We start from the raw sequence: 23,105 nt of genomic DNA on the forward strand, positions 1-23,105 counted from the left end.
TATTGACTATTTATTAGAAAATTGTTATAAAATATAAATTGAAATTTTAAATGACCATAAAAAATCAAAAAGATAAAAATGTCGGTTAGATAGATGAGATTTGACATAAAAGTTTCATAATATGACATTTCACACTCCATTTATTGAAAACGTAGTAAATTTTGAGCTCACTTTATTATGTGACTCCTATCCATAATCCATATTCTGTGGTTATAAGAACTTGTCTGAAATTCAAAATCCGTAGAACACATTCAGATTGTAGGCACATACATTTTGGGTTAACCTTATTAAATCCAATAAACAGAGAAACATATGTAACGTTCTCTTGAAAGTAAATATTAAAAACGTAGCATTTTGGACTATGAAATGCAACATAAAGATGGGATCCTGTCGAACAAGTTAAAGAAACTTATTAAAACTGAACTAGATACCGATACAATGGCATACACTTAGTCATTTAGTTGCAATTTTGTGATAGTAAACATATGGAACAGAATGTTATTAGAAATTTAGAATGTTCTTTGTTTAATTAACATCATTGAGTATCAACAACTTGTTGGAAAGCTCGTATATCTTACCATTAATAGACCATATTTTTTTGTGCAAACGTTAAGCTAGTCCAAGAACTTCACATTTAAAAATGGCCTTGAGGTTACTTCGGCATCTTGGAGGGTGTCATGTTATATGGGTTGGCATCAACAAAAGTGATTCCTTAAACTTAATAACATATGTGATGCAACTGGGTAAATTTGTAAATACTCGTAGATTTATCATCGGTATTGTTTCTTTCTTGGAAATTGTCTAATTTCTTGTAAAAGCAAAATGCAAGCCACTATCTTTAGGTCTTCCATGGAGCCTGAATATAAAAGTATAAAAGCAATGACAATTGTGACTTTGTGAAATTATATAGATTTTGTAACTTTTAAATGATTTAAAAATTAGGTGTTATATTCTTATAAATTTAATGTGTGACAATAAATATGTTTTTCTGTTATTATCAAATCATGTTCTTCATGAAAGAACCAAACACATTGAAATAGATGTTAAGAAAAAAAAATGCAAACTATATTATAAAGATTAAAAAGATTGATTCAAATAAATAAAAAACAAATACGGAGTATGTTGTTTCAAAACTACATAACTTTTTGTTCACATTTATATACTTTTTTTTGTACACGATTAACCATGGAACTCGTTAGAAATGTTCAATGCCATTTATGAAGAATAATGAGTTTTTTTTTTTAATTTTATTTTGATATACCAATTATTATCGATTATGAATTATCAAATAATAGCAAAAAAATCATTTATTCATTTGTTTATTTTGATACTCGTTTTTATTTCGTTCCAAATGCTTATGACGATGAATATATTCAATAACCACAATGTGCTTTGTGGTTATTCAATAACCACAATGTGCTTTGTGGATAGTATACCATTTATTATTTGTCACAATATGTAGTATTTTTGTATTTTACAAGCATATCAATTTTGAGATAAAAAGAGTTTAAAAGCATATACAATGTTGCATAAATCATGATCATCTTGCATTCATTCATATGCATATAGATACATGAAGAGACCACATACTCGTATATATGTAATTTTTTTTCTCCATAAAGATTTATAAATATAAATGTTGTTCTATATATGGTTTACGATGTAAAAAGGGTTATATTAATATATTTTTAATGCTCTTTTATATATGATTTTATGCTCTCTAACCCTTGTATGGCTTACTAAAATTTCCATCTGAATATATTATTTTGACATATACACGTATGAGAAACATGCATCACAGTGCATATTAAGAAGAACAGATAGCCCCACGAACAAAGATAGTCCCACGAAGGCACGAACATATATAAGATGTTATTAATAAGCATGAAATAGCTTAGAGGCTTATCAGATGAATAGTTTATATGGTATTGATTGTGATTATCCATCATATTACTTTTAAACAATATTTTATTGGGCAAAATGCAAGAAAGTCACTATATTACCACAAAATTTTGATTTTGGCAACAAGTTTGTTTTTCGGAGGCCCAGGGTATGAGCGATTCAGTCTTTTAGGGTCCCGAGATTTATTCGGAAGGTTTAAGGCTTGGGTGTGTGGTCAGGAGAGCAGGACTTCTCGCCACCTTTTCGCGGATATAAAGTTCGACAGAAACGGATTTAGAATGAAGAAGTTATAGCACTTTAAAGCATTTGGCATAAATGGTCGCTAATGGAAATGTTTGGCAAGCAAGTCTCATGCATGCAAGGGAAGCATGCACGTGTCCTGCTGGGTACGCCCAGCGTAAGCTAGGTACGCCCAGTGTAGTGTAGTAAATCATTTTGGATATAAGGAGGAGTACGCCCAGCGTACGAGAGGTACGCCTAGCGTACTCTTAAAGACCCTAAACCCTAAATTTCAGAGCATGTTGCTATATAAAGAACATAATGAAGGGTTTTGAGCATTCTAACACTCTTAAGGTGTACATGCAACCCCAGAAACCTTGGATCTATGTTTTACTAAAATACATGCAAATTTGATTTTTTCCAAGGTTCTTAACTTAACTAGCATGACATGGGGAACTTGAAACATAAAAGCTAGTAGAAGAACATACCTTTCTTGTTGCTTGGATTCCTTGAGAACTTTGTGAGCCTAACATCCCAAATGTGATGCCTCAAGTGTTTCACACAACACCACAACTCTTGGAATAACTTTGAGAGAAGTACACACACACTCAAAATCGGCCAGCCCTCTTATTCTACACTTAGTTGCCGATTTTGGTAGCCCATGGGGTCCTTTTATAGTTGTGTCACAAGTAGGGTTACACCATGTAAACCCTAATTGACATGACTTTTCATTTACTCCATGATCCATGGGTTTTAACCTCCATGGACTATCCATGGAGCATCCTATGGGTTTTAGCCCAATTCAATAAACCATGGATCATTAGCCCACTATAAAAGAATGGATGATTTACACAATCAACCCCATATATTTAATTAGTCTCTTTTTGATCACTAAATTAATTCTTGATCAATACTAATTAAATAATATTATTAATATATTAGAACTTATAATATATCAATAAACCATAAATGTCCTTTCTCTCATTTAGTCTATCCGAGTGTCATGATGCCATTCAACCCAAATGGACCATGCCAACCGGGTCAAGTACATTTCCAGAAATAGTTATGAACTAAGACACCTAATCCAACAGTCTCCCACTTGGATAAATCTAATAAGTATAACTACAAGAATGACTTCAGGAACCGATCGGCAATCGTAGCTCTGTCAAAGTGTCGCGGAACTGAGATGATGATGATACGCCATTTAAGATAAGTGATCATATAATCCTTTGTTGTAGATATCAGCCGGACAAGTACATGGAATAATGTCGTACTTATTGTCTAGCAGTTTGTTTCCCGATTTTCGATTTGCTTGACATAGAACTTAATCGAAAACATCAATTTAGTTCTGACCGAGCCCGGTACATAGGTCAACACAAAATCATCGAGGGGACCAGATATCGCTTCTAGTCCTAGAAGGAACAGATAAACTTTGACTAATATGCTTGTTCTACTACTTGTTGAATCATACACAATGACACGTTTTATAACATCGAGTTACCAATGCGTTTTCGTGCAATCAATGTATAACCAACTCATAGTCAACAACTCATATCTCTAGGTTTGAAGACTTATATGATATTACCGTCTCACGATCACTCGAGATAAATTCCATGAAGTGATACAAGTGAGCATGGGTTGAATCCAATACTCAGAACTTATGAGCACTCATGAATGTTGTAGCAACTCTTGTTGTGTCCAACACCTTAGACATCTACAAGCCAACTTCATGACAGTCTTAATTTATATCTACTTCCAACATATGACCGACTGTGGAGAATTTGAATAATATGATATATCATAACATAATTATTCTGGAAGTCAAAACATGCAAAATGAAATGATAGTAAACGATTGACAGAAGATAGCAACACTTTACTTATAAATAAACAACTTTTATTTATTATCAAATGTCAATTACACTTTACAAATTTCAAGAGCTATCTAATTTCTAAAACTAATATCATCCTTTAGCCCTATGCGCCTCGCATGCTGAAGATGCTTAACCCTACCCAGTCCCTTCGTGAGGGGATCTGATGGGTTCTCATCCGATGATACCCTCTTTGCCACGAGGAGTCCTTATTCTATTCGATGTCTTATGAAATGGTATTTTCTGTCGATGTGTCTGGATCTCCCGTGATCCCTTGGTTCCTTGGCTAAGGGAACTGCACTTTCACTATCACAGAAAATCTCCATAGGCTCCTTTATAGCTAGTCTTACTCCAAGGTCTCCAATGAAGTTCTTCAGCCATATTGCCTCCTCTGCTGCCTTGCTTGCTGCTATATACTCTGATTCGCAAGTTGAATCAGCCACTGTCTCCTGCTTGGAACTTTTCCAAGTAATTGCTCCCCCATTTGAGGTAAAGACCCAGCCTGATTGAGACCGGAAATTATCCATATCAGTCTGGAAGCTAGCATTACTATACCCTACTACTCTCAAGTCATCACTCCCACCGAGGGTAAGGACTCAGTCCTTAGTCCTCCGCAGGTACTTGAGAATGTTCTTTACCGCAGTCCAATGAGCCTTGACAGGATTCCCCTGATATCTGCTGACCATGCTCAAAGAAAAGGCCACATTAGGATGAGTACAAGTCATAACATACATGATCGAGCCTACAACGGAAGCATACAGTACTCGACTTATCTCAGCTATCTCAGCCTCTGTACTCGGGCTCTGAGTCTTATTCAGTCTGGTGTTACTCTGGATCGGTAACTCTCCTTTCTTGGAATCCTGCATGCTGAACCTATTCAGCACCTTATCCAAGTAGGTACTCTGACCAAGTCCAATTAGTCTCTTACTCATGTCTCTCAAAATCCTTATCCCTAGGATATAGGCAGCTTCTCCAAGGTCCTTCATAGAGAAACACTTCCCAAGCCAGGACTTCACTTCCTGCAGAGTTGAGATGTCATTTCCTATGAGTAGTATGTCATCCACATACAATACCAAAAAGCTAACTATACTCCCACTATCCTTGACATATACACAAGATTCATCTTCGCTCCTCGAAAATCCAAACTCTTTGACTTTCTCATCGAAACAAACATTCCATCTGCGAGGTGCTTGTTTCAATCCATAGATGGATTTCTCAAGCTTACACACTCTATTAGGGTACTCTATACTGACAAACCCTCTGGCTGACTCATGTAAACATCCTCAGCCAAGTTTCCATTAAGGAAAGCAGTTTTGACATCCATTTCCCATATTTCATAATCATGAAATGCAACAATGACTAACATAACCCTAATAGACTTAATCTTTGCTACTGGTGAAAAGGTCTCATCATAATCAACTCCCGGAGTTTGAGAAAATCCCTTTGCAACCAGTCGCGCCTTATAAGTGTGTACATTACCATCCATGCCGGTTTTCTTCTTGAAGATCCATTTGCACCCGACTGTCTTACGACTTGGTACATTCTCAACCAAGTTCCAAACTTGATTGTCATACATGGAATGTATCTCTCTATCCATAGCCTTTTTCCATTTAGCATCCTCGGGGCCTGCCATGGCTTCCAACCAGGTTCATCTAGACTTACCAGTGTGCTATCACCGATAAGTGTATCACCTTCCGCAGTAATATGGAAACCATAATAATGCTTGGGTGCATTCCTAACTCTCGTGGAACGCCTCAGAGGTACAGACTCGTCTGTCGGATCAACATGAGTTTCCTCCTCAGGTTGAATTCTAGGGATTGAGGTTCCTTCACCACTTGACTCTTGAATTTCTTCAAGATCAATTTGTCTCCCACTGTTTCCTTGGCTTATGAACTCTCTCTCGTGAAAGACTCCTCTCCCTGTTACAAAGACCACATTATCACTGGGTCTATAGAAGAGGTAACCAAAGGATTTTTGTGGGTAGCCGATGAAAATACACCTCTCACTTTGAGGTTCAAGATTATCATGAGTCTCGCGCCTCATGAAAGCCTCGCAACCCCAAATCTTGATGTGGTCCAAATTGGGAACTTTTCTAGTCCACATCTCGTGAGGTGTTTTGGCAACCTTTTTGATAGGGACTAGATTAACAATATGGGTGACAGTCTCTAAGGCATACCCCCAAAATGATATTGGTAGCGAAGCTCGACTCATCATGGAACGAACCATATCCAACAAGGTTCGATTACACATCTCAGCCACACCATTAAGTTGTGGTGTTCTTGGAGGTGTCAATTGTGAGACAATCCTGCATTCCTTAAGATAGTCAAGGAACTTTGTACTAAGATACTCACCACCTCGATCGGATCGAAGCATCTTAATGTTCCTGCCCAACTGATTCTCCACTTCTTGTTTAAACTCCTTGAAGTTTTCAAAGGTTTTGGCTTATGCTTGATTAAGTAGATATATCCATATCTATTATAATCATCAGTAAAAGTCACATAGAAGCGATTAGCATCCCTTGTGGCGGTTCTGAAGGGTCCACACACATCAGTATGTATGAGATCCAACAAACCATCACCCATAACACAAGAACCAGTGAAGGGTGACTGTGTCATTTCCCAACCAAACAAGATTCACAACTATGATTTGACTTTAGGTCAAATGACTCCAAGACTCCATCCTTTTGGAGTTGTCCTATGCGTTTCTTGCTTACATGTCCAAGACGACAATGCCATAATGATGCTTTATCCAAGTTAGTGGAAGAATCGATACACAACACATTATTTCCTAGGTTATCAACAACCGAAACAGTTTCATATACACCATCACAAGGTAGTGCTTTAAAATAAAGAACATTATTAAAGAAAGCATTAACACCATCACATTCATTATCAAACGAAAAGGTAAATCCTTGTTTGTACAAACCATGAAAGGAAATAATATTTCTCACCATTTCAGACGAGTAACAACACTTATTCAAATCTAACACTAACCTACTACTTAGCAACAAAAAATAAACTCCAATCTTGGTGACAGGTGAAACTTTCCTATTCCCCATGATCAAGTTTATTTTCCCATGCTCCACATTCTCACTTCTTCTTCGTCCCTGCAAATCATAACATATATGAATACCACAACCTATATCAAGGACCCAAGAATTAGAATATGGTGAGTTATTAGACAATATAGTGTAAATACTTGCATGGTTGGGTTTTACTTTCCCATCCTTAACATCTTGCAGGTACTTTGGGCTGTTTCACTTCCAGTGCGCCTTTTTAGGGAAATAGAAGCATTCAACCTCTTTAGGGTTAGCAGAAGGAGTAACAAAACCACCTTTGGTTCTACTTGAAGAGGATCCATCAAGGGACTTTCCCTTGGTACCATTCGAAGGGCTCTTCCTCTTCTTCCCTTTGTCTTGCCCGATAGCCAGAACAGGGGCGGTGGTAGGAGCAGGAGTGGTAACAACCGATTTACCTTTAAGACCAGTTTCGGCGGTCTTCAAAACTCCTTGAAGTTTGCTGAGTGTAAATTCCTCCTTGTTCATGTGATATGTCATTCGGAATTGATCATAACAAGAAGGTAACGAGTGAAAAATGATGTCTGCCAACTCCTCCGGGAATCACATTCAATTTCAACAAACGGTCCACAAATATTTTCATTTTCTACATGTGGCTCGTGATGGGATCACCATCCTTCATTCAGGTTGTTATCATGAAGGAGATTATTTCATATCTCTCTTGAAGAGCACTCTGATGGTATCTGTCCATAAAATCCTAGTGCATCTCAAAAGGATAAAAGTCCTCATAGGACTTTTAGAGCTCGGCTGTCATTGTGGCCAACATGATACATGCCACCTTAGTGGCATCTCTCTCATGTGCCTGAAATTCAGCGATCTCCTCTGGAGGAGCAGACGACTCATCAAGATCCTTAAGCTCCTTATCAAGGACATATTCCTTGTCCTCATAGCACGTGACCATCCTGATGTTCCTGATCCAATCATTAAAGTTGGATCCATCGAAGATGACTCTCCCACAAAGGTTCATGAGAGAGAAGGAGCCGGTAGGATTTGAGCCAGAAGCAACATTGTTGGAAGACATCTGAAAAAGAAGAAAGACAAGTTTAGATTAGATATAGAAATAGTCCTTAATAAGACACCCAAATGTAATATTAAGGCTAGGACCCAACACAATATTTTATAACTTAGAAGAGGGATGCCGTAATCCAAGCTATAAAATATTTGAAGGTAGGTGAATGACGATTCACCAATTTCCACCATGAATAACGAAATGAATTATTAGGTTTTAATTGGTTTTGAAACTCCTTGATTCTTTTGAGATTCATCGAACTTTTTAATGGCATGTTTCAATCTCGAATTTGCCCTTCAAGTTTTGTGAATGGGATACCGAGGATCACAAAACAAGTTGTGAATATTCATGCAAATTACTTGGTACTCTTAATGTTTATCACCTAACCGATGTGTCGGTTAACCACACACGCTCCATCGATCTATGATAAACCTTAAGCCACCCTTCACCAACCTTGTTAAATCCAAGTTAGTGTGTCGGTTAACCACACACGCTCCACTAACGACTTAAGCAAGGTGCAAAGTGTAATTTCATGGATTAACACCAAATTCACATTTTCCTAAAGTAAATAATATTCGGAATTTATAAAAACATTTAGTTACTTTCTAATAATCATTACTTTTAATGAGAATTAAAGTCATTTTCCTTCCCGTTCGGCTAATGACCCTCCACCAGTCAAGGAAGCAGTGGGTGAGAGTGGACACCCATTAAGCTGCCATTTTATAGGCAGCAGCCTTATACCCCCCCTTATAGACCGGCTTAGTGAATGAGGCCTACTAACGGTAAAACGACTTGTTCTTATATATATATATATATATATATATATATATATATATATATATATATATATATATATATATATATATATATATTATTAACTTATAACATTATAAAGTATAAGAGTTGAATTTTAACTTTTAAAATTCTAGGGGCTGAAACTAAAGTTTTTAAAGTGACTTAAATGTTCCAAAACTTGACGGCAAGCTTTGTAACTTTCAAAACTTTTCAACTTCATAACTTATGAGTTAATGGTTTATTAAAATGAATACTCTTCATTTTATGTAACTTATGTGTTCTTTAATGGAATTTAAAAGAAAGACTTTTAGTAATCCATAACTTGAGGACCAATTATGAATTCCATTAAAACACATCAAGATCAAGAATTAAACTAACAAACTATTTGCAAATAATTCCTATGATCTACTAAACTCATATGTGTATGAACATTCATATCAACGATTTCAAGAATCATAAAAAACACATATAAAACTTGAAATTTTGATAATTACCATTGTAAATGGATTAGCATAATCATTACCACATGAAAAACAGGTTTTATAAGTCCAAAACAGTTAAGGGTAATGATTCTAGTCCATTTCCAACAGCAAAACTCGAAAAACTACATTCTGTGCCTCCTACTAGTCGAGTGCGTGAACCTACTCGACGAGTAGGATGAAAAAACACATGGACTCGTCGAGTCCCCCCATGGAATCGGCGAGTTCACTTAGCAGAAAGCAGTTTCATTGATTTTTTTAACAAGTTTGCATCAAGTATCAAGAAAACAAGCCTAGGATTTGATACCACTGAAGGGTTATGAGCATTCTAACACTACTAAGGTGTACATGCAACCCTAGAAACCTTGGATCTATGTTTTACTAAAATACATGCAAATTTGATTTTTTCCAAGGTTCTTAACCTCACTAGCATGGCATGGAGAACTTGAAACATAAAAGCTAGTAGGAGAACATACCTTTCTTGTTGCTTGGATTCCTTGAGAACTTTGTGAGCCTAGCACCCCAAATGTGATGCCTCAAGTGTTTCACACAACACCACAAATCTTGGAATAGCTTTGAGAGAAGTACACACACTCAAAATCGGCTAGCCCTCTTGTTCTACACTTAGTTGTCGATTTTGGTAGCCCATGGGGTCCTTTTATAGTTGTGTTACAAGTAGGGTTACACCATGTAAACCCTAATTGACATGGCTTTTCATTTCCTCCACGATCCATGGGTTTTAACCTCCATGGACTATCCATGGAGCACCCTATGGGTTTTAGCCCAATTCAATAAACCATTGATCATTAACCCACTATAAAAAAATGGATGATTTACACAATCAACCCCATATATTTAATTAGTCTCTTTTTGATCACCAAATTAATTCTTGATCAATACTAATTAAATATTATTATTAATATATTAGAACTTATAATATATTAATAAACCATAAGTGTCCTTTCTCTCATTTAGTCTATCCAAGTGTCATGATGCCATGCAACCCAAATGGACCATGACAACTGGGTCAAGTACATTCCAAAAATAGTTATGAACTTAGACACCTAATCCAACACATAACACCCCAATTACCAGCCTCCCTCTCATCTTCATACAGCCACCACGAAATCTTAACCCTCCCTTGGGTGTCCTTGGAGCTTTGGAGGTCATTAGAGAGCATTTTAGTGATTGTGATGCCATTTCCAAGCAAGTGAAGAGTATAGCAAGGTGGTGGATCAGAGGGGAAACAGTAGATCCGAGTTTGGGGTTCCATTTCAGATCACTTGGAGGTATAAGGCTATAAACTTTATCTAAGAGTGCTTAGATCTATTATGGTTTTGTTTGGAAGTCATTTTGGTCTAAAGGTTGAAGCTTCTTAGTCCAAATCTGGCTTCTAGGCTAAGGTTTGCCACCCTTAGTGCTAAATGACTCCCTAGGACATAAAGTTGTCATCTTGGTGGTCTTAATGGGTTCATGCAAGAGTTAAGACCACTTTCATGAAAGTAGAATATCATTTTTGGAGTTTGGACTTGTTTCGGGCATGTAAAGTCACCAAGTCAGTGACTTTATAGATTAAGATGTTGGAAAGGACTTGGATCTATGATTGTAGCTCCTGAATCTGAGTATTAAACACTTAATGGGAAAATGACTTAACAGGGGAGTACGTTGAGCGTACAAGCAGGTACGCCCAGCATACACACCATTAGGCTAGTACGCTTAGCGTACATAGGAGTACGCCCAGCGTATTCATCAGTTATGGGCCTTATGGATTTTGGGCCTCGGTTTGGGCCATGCGGGGGAATTTTGGTCTTTGGGCCTTAGTGGGCCATCAAGAGTCAGATAATGTGGGCCAAGAAGATGTTTACGCTTAGGGTATGGCCCATAAGAGAGATTGGGACCAATTTAGCAAATTGGGCCATTAGTGGGCAACTAGTGGGTTTGGGAAGCCCATCCAATGTTGGGCTTTTCATATTATGATTTTGAGCCTTGGATATGGACCAAGTTGGGCTAAGGGTAAAATGGTCATTTTACCCTAAGGAGGATTATTGTTTGAACTCAATGATATTTTGGTATTGATAGCTTTGGGAGTCGAGAGATCAGCTGTTCGGGAATTTTGGTGAGGCAGCGATTTGGGAGTTCGATTCTTCAGTTCAGATCGGCATTGTGAGGTGAGTTATCCTCACTATATCAATAGGGTCTAAGGCACCAAGGTCGGCCCTTTATCGGAGTTGTATCCGGGTATTTGCTTGATATGTTTATTGATCTGCTAGATCTGCATCCTGGTAGTTAGGATGGTATTATGTTAGTGACCTGGTTTAGGTCGGTATCCTGGTATATAGGATGATGTTATGTTAGTGATAGGTTAGGTCGGAATTCTGGTTATAGGATGGTTGTTGTGTTAGTGATATGTCAGATCGGTATGATTATCGGTTATATACATGCTAGCGTATGATATTTATGTGCACATGATTGTTTGATTGATATGGGGGTTGGGTTGAGGCGGGTCCTGCTTCGTGCTGTAGGCCAACATCCCCAGGGCGGACCGGATAGACTGCAGACCCAGGAGGGCACATAGTCAGGCCGAAGGCCCGACGAGCGGTCCAGATAGGCTGAAGGCCCCAAGAGGGCGATCCAGACGTGCCGAGTCTTGGAGAGTGGGCCAGATAGACTGAAGGCCCGATACGGGCGGTCCAGTCATACTGTAGACTCAGAGAGTGGACCAGGTGGACTAAAGGCCCGGTGCGGGCGGACCAATCACACTGTAGACTCGAGATGCATGGCTGTTCTGTTGCTTATATGTTTATATGATATAGTTATATCGGTGTGAGGTTGGTATTTTGGGGGTAACTCACTAAGGTGCTGTTTGTTTTTTTAAAAAAACCACTTCAAACCACTTATTGCTGCGCCGCGCAGCACACGCGCAACACTTGGCCATTCGCAGCTGTTTGTTTTTCAGAAGGCTTCTGACTTAAAAACTGCTGCGCGTGTGCTGCGTGGCGCAGCACTAAACCAACTGCTTCAAACCTCTTCACGCCTTAGTTTAACTTACTGCAGCAGTCTGCAGACGTTAAAAAACAAACATATTTTTTTATTACATGCTGCAGCCGTTTGTTCCACCTCTTCTGCTACAGAGGATTGAAGAGGTGGTCCGCAGACTTCAAGCAATTTCTCTTCGAAAAAACAAACAGCACCTAAGCCTTCGAGCTTACAGTTTCAGTTTATTGTTTCAAGTTCAACGGATGACCGCGGGAGCCGGGAAGGCGACGGCGTGACCGTACACTTCCTCGATTGATGATTTTGATTTCTAGGAACTCTAATGTTTAAACTATTTTGAAAACAAATTGTAATAACTGAATGGTTTTAAATGATTTAAAAAGTTTAAAATTGGCTCGAATTTTATAGATGTTACAACAATTTTGTTGCAATATAACCAAATGATCGGTTCTCCCTGTTCTCCCGGTAACCACTTTTCTCGAATTACAATAAAGTCAGTAAGTTTACTAAAATTTTGATTTTGACACCGAGTTTCAAATTGTAAGAAAGTCACTATATTACCACAAAATTTTCATTTTGACATTGAGTTTTTTTTCTCAATTATGTCATTACATTTACAATTTTGTTAAATTGTCAACCAATTGACCAATTCATGAGATGTTATTGTGGTTTAGAAGCTTATAAATGAAGGTCGGTCCAATGGTTCAAACCTACTTACAAGTTAGTGAAAATGGCATGGTCAACCTTTTAGGAGATGTTATTGTAGTTTAGAAGCTCAATTTGTACACCAAACAAAAAAATCACTATATTACCACAAAATTTCGATTTTGACACCGAGTAATTTTTTTCGTAATTATGTCACTATATTTACAATTTTGTTGCAATATCAACCAAAATGACCGGTTTTTCCTATTCTTGTAATAACTATTTTTCCCAAATTGCAATAAAGTTGTTAAGTTTACCAAAATTTCGATTTTGACACCGAGTTTTAATTTGCAAGAAAGTCACTATAGTACCATAGAAATTTGATTTTGACACTGAATTTTTTTCTCAAGTATGTCATTACATTTACAATTTTTTTTTGTAATGTCAACCAATTGACTGATTCAAGAGATGTTATTGTGGTTTAGAAGCTCGATTTATACAACAAATAAATAAATGTCGATTCATGGTTCAAACTCACTTACAAGTCAGTGAAAAAGATATACTTGCCATTTAAGGATATGTTATTGTGGTTTATAAGTTCGATTTGTGCAACAAGTAAATAAAGACTCATACAAGGTCGATTTTGTGGTTCAAACTCACTAAGCATCTCTTGAATTGACATTGTAGGGGTCTTCATTTACTTGTTGTACAAATCAAGCTTTTAAACCATAATAGCATCTCCAAAAAAGATGAGTACGCCCTTTTCACTAACTTTTAAGTGACTTTGAGCCACTAGATTGACCTTTAGATGCCATTTGTGAATGAAATACTTTGACGAGAATTAAACATTAAACATTAAACATTATAATAAATTGAAGTGTTAGAAGTAGTAATTCATACCTTAATCCACTAAATTAAAGCTTTAATTTGTAACTCTCATAAAAAATCGAACTCCTAGGGCTTAACTAGGTGAAATCACACCTTAGTATGTGTTTTTAGGAGTGTTTTTTTCGAAATGATCAGATTACAGATCATTTATCTTTTTAACTTGTTCCAGTCGTTACATCGTGGTACACTTCATGCCACATCGTGGCACGTCTTTTATGATACCTCTTTTTTGCGACATTTCTAGGAATGGCAACAGGACGGGTTCGGGGCGGGGCATGGTTTCTCAAATCTGCCCCGATATCTTTCGGGTATCTTATCGGAGCGTCCCATTGGATTTCGGGTTTTCCCGTCGGGTTTCGGGTATCTTATCGGGTTTACAACAATTCATAACGAAATCTTTATTTCGTTTTAGGGTACCCCGATGTCTTATAAGAAAAACATGTTCTAGCGTTTCTTTCAAATTAAAAATATGATGCATCACTTTAGTAAAATAAATTGGACGTTATATTAAAAATTATTTGATTTAAGTTTAGTGTAATACATCAAAACATAAAAGAATGATCATTCACACAAGATTGTTAATAACTAAAAAGATTGTTCACAATAAATATTTTATCTTTAAGCGCGTGCAGTTAACATCAAAAGGTTTCGAACATATTATCTCTCTCTCTCTCTCTCTCTCTCTCTCTCTCTATATATATATATATATATATATATATATATATATATATATATATATATATATATATATATATCGGGGCGGGGCAAGGATAACCATTAACCCACTCCCTGGCCCGGACCCGATAATGACCCGTTACCTGACCCGAAATGATCAGGTTTTGGGCTTTTTGACATCCCTAGACATTTCTCGATCATGTCACTAAAACTAAAAGGTAATTTACTTTCTTCCACGTCGTGGTATTTCAAAGTACATTGATGTTATTGTTCATTTTACGTAACTCGAATCGCCGTTGCGAGACCACGTTGTGGCCTCATCTTTTCCAGGTCATGGCTTTGACAAAAATGTGTTTTCTACACATTTGATCACTAGGCTATTACCACGGCATGATCTTCATTTGTAGGGGTATTCATTTATTTGTTGTATAAATCGACCTTGTAGGGGCTCTTTGATCGACCTTGTAGGGGTCTTCATTTACTTGTTGTATAAATCGAGCCTCTTAACCACAATAGCATCTTATGAAAGGGTAACCATGCCCTTTTCGCTGATTTGTAAGTGGGTTTGAACCATTAGACCGACCTTCACTTATGTGTTGTATAAATCGAGCTTCTAAATCAAGCCTCTAAAACATCTCATGATTCGGTCAATTGGTTGACATTGCAACAAAATTGTAAATCTAATGACATAATTGAGAAAAAAAATCGGTGTCAAAATGAAAATTATGTGGTAATATAGTGACTTTCATGCAATTTGAAACTCGATGTCAAAATCAATTTTGGTAAACTTAGTGACTTTATTCCAATTCGAGAAAAGTGGTTACCGGGAGAACTGATCATTTGGTTGATATTGCAACAAAATTATAAAATAATGAAATAATTGCAAAAAAAAAAAAAAAAAAAAAAAAAAAACTCGGTGCCAAAATCGAAATTTTATGATAATATAGTGATTTTCTTGCAATTTGCCCTTAAAGCTATTTTCAAAATAATAAGTCTTTTAACAATCTTTTGTAAACATAAAATTTAAAATCTATAATAAATAAAACATGACATAATATATTAATTTATTTATGTTAAAGATGAACCAACTGAAGATATAAATTGATTGCGTATTCATCTCAATTGTCTACAATTGTTAGTAAACATGAAAATTGTTAATTGAAATTGATAATTTCTAATAATAAATCTAATATTAATATTAAACTTCAAGCCTAAATATTATCTTAAAATATATAATTAAAATTTGGTTTTTCGGTTAACCGTCAGTTCCAAAAACCTGAACCATAACCGAACCGAAAAATCGATGCTTTTATCGGTTCGGTTAACCAAACCGAAATAGTCAAAATAACAGATTTGGTTAACCTAAAAATTGTAATGGTTTGTCGGGTTTGAGGTTCGGTTTTTCGGTTTCAGTCATTCTTGAACACCCCTATGGCACTGGTGCTTTGCTGATTTTAGCGGCGACAAAGGAATTAACGGCAACATATTGATCAATAGCGACGGAGCAGTAGCGGCGACCTATTAATGGCGATGCGTCGCCGCTATTACCATTACGAGCGACAACGAGACCAAAAGTCGCCGCTAATTGCCTTTTTCTTTGTAGTGAACTTTGCTTTATTATTATTAATGAACTTTGCTTGTATATTAAAAATTAAATATTTATGGCCCATGTTGACTTTTTATATATAAGGCTTTCAAAATTATCAGGCTGACACTATATTTCGTGAAATACATCACAGTAAAAATATTATACAACAACAATGAAATACATCTAGAATATCTCGTTGAGATGAGATAGGGAAATATAAATGTTGTGTAAAGCAATGTTTGACCTCATGTGTATGAACAAATAGACCCCATAAAGAAGATATACAAAGAGATCAATGACCAAATGTGTTTGATAAATGTGTATGAACAAAAATGTATTTTTTTTACCATCAAAGGGTTTCTAACCTAGTAGTATCAGTATCAGGTGGAGCCTCATTTTTTAAAGTTGATGGTTCAAGTTCTGTCATAAACATATATATAATTAGATGTTAACTTAGAACCAGATTAGATTTGACGTTCAAAAAAATAAAATAAAATAAAAATGTTTTTACCAAATATAGAAAAGTTTCCATAACAACGCTCTTTTGCTTGGTTAGTTGTTGCCGTTAATTTAAATATACAGTGACGGACCTATGTAGGGCCTTTGGGGTCCCGGGTCACTGCTCAATTTCCGGCACACAGTGTAATTTTTTTTTTTTTTTTTTTTGGTTTTTTCTGTTAGGTGCACCCGCTTAAAGTACGAGGGACACCCCTACTAAAACAGTCTGCGTCCGCCACTGAATATATATTATTGTATAGGTAACTAGTTTCTTATTTTATATTGTTCTTTGATTTGATTACAAACTTATTTATAAGCTCAATAAAAAGTTGACTGATTATGTTTTTATATAGAGTTTGACCTTGATATATATAACACATGAAGTTTGTATGTCAGTATGTGTAATGAATTTACATATCCGATGAGTTAAATACAATCAATTATCAATACTACAGAGATTGAAACAGACGTGATACGTGAAGAAAATTAAACCGAATGGGCCGGGTATCATCTTTTTTATGTGTTCTCGCTAAAAAAACGATATGTATAACTCAAATAATACTAAAAATATTTTTTTTTAACGAAAAATCGGTTATTGATATTTGATGCATTATAAAAGAGGTTGGTTTCTTTTTCTTATCCCTAACCCAATTCATATGAGCCAATGGAAAAGAAAAGGTATATCTCATCTTCACAAAGGTTATCTTGTTACCATAATTACAACCCGAAGATCTAAATGCAAAATTAATTCAGTTTTTATGTTTAAAATTTCAGATGTGCAGTTGTTACCGGAGGAAACAAAGGAATTGGATTCGAAATATGTCGTCAGCTTGCTGTAAATGGAATTGAAGTTATATTAACAGAATAACAGCTAGGAACGAGAGTCGAGGGATAGAAGCTGTCAAGAAACTCCATGATTCTGGCCTTCCAAATATCGTTTTCCATCAACTTGATATCAATGATCCACGAAGCATCGAACGTTTAACTAAAATCATTGAAACCAATTTCAAAAAACTTGATATCTTGGTAAGGAAAATATCATACTTGTCTCACCTTGTTTAAAATATAAGGCTGTTCAAGAAAATCGTACAACTTCAGTGTGATTCTGCTTAAATTATTGATTTTTGCAGTTCAAGAAAATCTAAACTTCATGTTCCAGATCAATAATGCAGCATTAATTGGAATTATTATGCATGAAAAAGAATTCAAAACCGGTGCTGGATTTGTAAGTAATTTTCTATGCATGCATGCAAGTCCTTCTTCATATATGGCAAGCATTCGGCTCATTAGAGAAATGATTAAAATACATGTATCAACTACCTAAAAGTAAAATTTCAAAGCTAAAAATTATGAACAATATTATATGTATTCTTTGATTAGGTGCAAGTGCTCGATGAGAATGCGCATCTTCTTGCGGAAGTCATTGAGGAACCATATGAACTAGGTGAAGAGTGTTTGCAAACAAATTACTTTGCAACTAAAAGTGTAACGGAAGCACTTATACCACTTCTGCAGCTCTCCAATTCACCAAGAATCGTCAATGTTACCTCCAGTTACGGAGAGCTAAGAGTAAGTAATAAGTAATCGCGTTAAAAACAAATTGAAAATAGAAAAAAAAAAAAAAAAAAGTTTAACTTTAATCTTCCTGTTTTTCAGTATCTTCACAATGAGAAGTTGAAAGAAGAGCTACGAGATATGAAAAATGTAAGTGAAGAGAGGATTGAAGAGATTATCCGGTGGTTTTTGAGGGACTTTAAGGCCTCTAATTAAGTTGCAGGAGAATGGGTGGCCTTTAACAGTTTCTGCTTATAAAGTCTCGAAAGTAGTGGTTAATGCTTACACACGGGTTTTGGCGAAAAAATTTCCTAATTTTATTATTAATTGTGTGCATCCTGGTTATGTTGAAACAGATATGACAATTCATACAGGATTCCTCAAGGTAGAAGAGGGTGCTAGAGCTCCTGTAATGGTTGCTTTGTTGCCGGACGATGGCCCTTCCGGTGTTTATTTCCAACAAATGGAAATAGCCCCGTTCTAATCTATAAATTGGGCAATGTACTAATAATAATAATAATAATAATAATAATAATAATATTATGAATATAAATGTGCTTTTGTTACTCTGTCATAATAAGATATATTTTTTAGAAACGGCAAACGAATTACTCGTAATATTTCAACGAACTCCTGGGAATAAATTTTTGTACAAACAGAAGTACATAAACTATTAACACTTGTTCCACTTTTTTTTTTTTAAATAGCAAATCTAATTTATTCCTACCTAAAGTACACCTTAATTTCACTTATATCCACAACGGGACTTGAACCCTCAACCTCAAAGGAGAGAGGCCGGACAACATCGGATACCGCTGGACTAGAAACTCCTTGCTAACACTTGTTCCACTGTTGTGAAAAAATGTAATTCAATCAATTTCACCATACGTTTGATGTTTCTTAATATGAACTAGGAAAGAGTCCATGCTTTGCATGGGTTGGAAATAATTTAAAGTTTCTTAAAAAGAAAAAAAAAATTGGTCGGAAATAATTTAGAGCTTAAAAAAAATTGGCCCAAAACTGACAGTTTCCAAAAACATGTAACAAAGAAATGCAAGAGTGTACAGTAGGGTCGACTACCCATTGACCAAGGAAGAGCAAGTATCGAAATAGAACAATGTTGGAAAATGTAGGGAAATAAAACAATCTTGGAAAGGAAATGGGCCAAATTGACAATTGAACATATTTGTGTGGGTGTAGATTGTAGTGGTAAAAATTGAAGGGATGAAAAATGTAAAACCCCAAAATAGTGGTGGCAGAATTCTAAAGTCCTAAACTTTAACAATGTTGGAAAAAAAAAGGGGCCAAATTGACAATTTAACATATTTGTGTGGGTAGAGATTGTAGTGGTAAAAGTTGAAGGGATGAAAACTATAAAACCCCCAAAGAGTGGTGGCATAATTCAAATCATTAAGCTAATAGTACAAGTAGTCATCATTAAAATAATATTAAAATTTAATTTGTGTTTTGAATCCTTATATTTCTCAACAAATTCTATCTTCTTCCCTAAATTTCGGATAATTCAAAATTTGAAACCATCAGAAAATACATGTTGATTCAAATATCCCTTCTGCAGATGGCTCTTTCTTAACTGGTTTTTATTTTAATTCTTACTTGTAATTGATTTCATCATTTTTAACTTTTTGTATTTTTATCTTATAAATATATTGGGTGAAGGCTTTATTATATCAGGTTTGTTCCTAAAAAGGTTTTTACTATGTTTCTTTAATGTGTTGGCTTTGCAGGTTCAAAGAACTCAACCAAGAGGGTCAGTTAGAGCATTGTATTATCATTAGTTTGTATATTTTGGCCTCTTACTTTTGCAATAAAGAACGGTTAAACACAAGATTTGACATGATTAAGGTAGTTTGTATATTTTTCATCTAGTTTAGTCTAAAAATGAAACATTTTTCATCATTGGTCCTTATAAACACAAGATTTGACATGGACTTATTATAAGTTCATCACATGGACTTCCTGATTACGGTGATTATTGTCCTTATTATAAGTTCTATATAGATTTTGTTCAATATTTTAAGGTTTCGAGAACCTAAATCAATATGAATCCTTGAATTACATACCATCGTTGAAAATGTTTTAATTTGTGACCAAACTTGGATTAAAATCACAATGAACAAGTTGACATCTGAGTATTTTGGCCTTCTCAAAGGCCTATTTATCGACTTTTGAATCACAACACTTGATATTCTAAAGGTTTATTTTTATAAACTATTACTTATATATTTTAGCATTTTACTTAGTAGGACATTAAATTAATAAAGGAATTAAGGAAAACGAAAAAAAAAAAAAAAAGAGGACGATAAACAGTACAAGTGGTTTGGGTATGTATAAATGGAAGTAATAACCATTTAGGGGGTGTTTGGCAAAAAAGCTTATTGCTTATTAGTTTATTAGCTTACAAGTTAATAAGTAAGTGTAGGGTAACTTATGAAAAAAAATGACGTATTAGAGGTTCCCCACCGGAATAAGTTATTTTAATCCAAACATTTTTTTAACTTATAGTGATGTGGAACCTAATAAGTTGTTTTAAAAAAACTTAGCCAAACACCCCCTTAATATGGTATGGTAATGCTCTTCAAAATAGATGTCATTTAATATTCATTTCTCGAAGTGAACGCAAAATGGTTTTAACTCTAAAGAGATCAAATTATTCGCCGTCCGCCGCTTTGCGCGAGTAGACGGCTAGTATATATATATATATATATATATATATATATATATATATATATATATATATATATATATATATATATTCCATCAAGATGCTAACTTTAGATTAAATGCTCAAACAAATACCAAATTTTATTGTTAATATTATATTTTTAATAAATAAAAAAACTTCTACCCATCTCCATTGTCTACCCACACTTTCATCATTGTTTCACATATTCTGATAGCCAAAGGTTTATTCATTTTTTATATTTTATTAGTTGTGAGCAGGGGCGTAAATTAAAATATATATGCAAGTTTTATTTTGTGCAAAACTATGACATATTAAAATTGTAAACATGAAAACTAATATAAATACTGTTACATCGTTTTTCAAAGTGGAATGTGACGATCTTTTGCATTTTTAAAGTCTTGTACAATTGTGTCTAAACTAATCTTTTCAGCAAGTTCTCGTTCGAAATGCAAAACCAATGAGTCATTCAAAAACTCGTCTTCCATTTTATTCCGTAACCTTGTTTTAATGAGGTTCATTGCCGAAAATGACCTCTCCGTTGTAGCAGTAGAAACTGGAAGAGTAAGTATGAGACTCGCTACTCGATAAATAAGATGAAAGTTCGCCACTCTTTTTGTCTTTATCAACCATTGACACAATTCTGATATAGATGTCAATAGTTTATAATCTACATGTTGAACGACATCAATCTCATAATGTTGAAGTTGTATCTTCAAAACTACTTTCTCTTGTTCATTGAAATCTTCGGGATAAAACTTCTCTACTAACTTAATCACATCACCACTTCGAAAAGGCTCAACGACACTTTTAGGATCTAAAGTTGTTGAAAGTCGAAGCAACTCCGTTGATCTATCATTGAATCAATGATTTAGTTCCATTAATTGACAATTAATTGCCTCATAAAATATATCCACCCGGTAATGGTGCTCAAGTGTATGATCACTATGCTCGTTACGTGCTCGAGCCCCTCTACTAAAGTATGGAGAAGACATATCAGGGATATCAATGTTGCGTTCCTGACATAACAAGAGACAGTAAACCATCCCATCTTTCATCTTTCATTTTTTGCAATAACAATTTGGTGGATGCAACTAGCCTCAATGCATTACAAATATCTTGAGATTGTCTTTGTAAAGCTTGACAAAGTAAATCGGTAATCTCCATTATTTCTTTCTCGAGATGAAGAACAAAAATGAACTCAAATGTAGTAATAGCCTCATATGCAGAATCTGCGTCGCCTTTGATTGGACCGATGCCATCTTTAATAATTTTAAGTAAAACCTCACAAGTTGGACTAAACATTTTAATTAAGCTCGAAACTGATTTGAGGTGAGAACTCCATCTAGTATCGCCAGCTCGTTGTAATGTACCAATTTGATTAAGACCTCTACCTGTCTCTAACTCATCAATAGAAATCTTATATGCAATTTCCTCAGCTTGTGTATCTCTAAGTTGGTCGGTACGTTTGGAGGAAGCACCAACAACATTTATAACAAAAGATAATCGAGTAAAAAACTTATGTAATGCAACAACTCCTTGGGAAGCAGCCATTAATGTTAATTGTAATCGATGTGCAAAACAATGAACATAATATGCATATGGACAATCATTTGAAATCAATGCTTGCAAACCCTTGAAATGACCTCGCATATTACTTGCACCATCATAGCCTTGACCACGAATTTGTTGGATTAGTGTCTAAGTCCATAACTATTTTGGTATGTACTTGACCCGATGGTGCATGGTCCTTTTGGGTTGCCTTCACCAAAGCAACTTGATAGGATGAATTATGGAGAGAAACGATTAAATATGATTTATTAATATATTATGAGAATAATATATTAAAGGAGAAATCATATTGTTTAATTAATATTAGTCAAGAATTAATAAGAATTAAGTTTGTGACTAAAAGAGATTAATTAAACTTAAGGGACTAGAATTGTAATTATAAGATAATTGCAATTGGGCCATGGATTGCCTTATATTATAAGGTTGGACGAATTCTATGGGGAAACCCATTAGAAATCGTCCAAGGCCTTTAAGGAAAGGAGTCCATGGGTTGCTTAGGGCTTAAGCATCCAAATTAGGGTTTCCTTGTTAGATAACCCTAATAGCCTCACTATTTAAAGACCCCTTATGCCCCAAAAAGGTGGACAAGCTTCCTTCTAGGGTTTCCACATGTTTTGGGCAGCCTCCTTCTCTTCTCCTC

General features: G+C 35.4%; 1 protein-coding gene and 1 pseudogene across 1 annotated transcript; one reads left to right on the forward strand and one right to left on the reverse strand.

Annotated features, from left to right (window-relative positions):
- Positions 1-17,287: 17,287 nt before the first annotated feature.
- LOC111876794 (salutaridine reductase-like) lies at positions 17,288-19,501 on the forward strand (annotated as a pseudogene).
- A 1,754-nt stretch (positions 19,502-21,255) lies between these two features.
- On the reverse strand, positions 21,256-22,447 carry LOC111876821 (uncharacterized). The gene is made up of 2 exons (XM_023873395.1): positions 21,930-22,447; positions 21,256-21,745 (listed from the first exon to the last, which is right to left on the reverse strand). The coding sequence occupies exons 1-2, from the start codon at positions 22,445-22,447 to the stop codon at positions 21,256-21,258; spliced, it is 1,008 nt and encodes a 335-aa protein (XP_023729163.1).
- Between the last annotated feature and the right edge of the window lie 658 nt (positions 22,448-23,105).

The sequence above is a fragment of the Lactuca sativa genome, chromosome 4 (assembly GCF_002870075.4).
Source record: "Lactuca sativa cultivar Salinas chromosome 4, Lsat_Salinas_v11, whole genome shotgun sequence".
NCBI classification, from domain to species: Eukaryota; Viridiplantae; Streptophyta; class Magnoliopsida; order Asterales; family Asteraceae; genus Lactuca; species Lactuca sativa.

What these genes read in the sequence shown, in the direction of transcription:
- LOC111876821 (XM_023873395.1), bottom strand. Translation starts at nt 22,447, where the DNA reads ATGGCTGCTTCCCAAGGAGTTGTTGCATTACATAAGTTTTTTACTCGA. An exon ending in GAAAGATGGGATGGTTTACT is followed by an intron (nt 21,746 to 21,929) that starts GTCTCTTGTTAT and finishes ATTCAATGATAG; the next exon opens with ATCAACGGAGTTGCTTCGAC.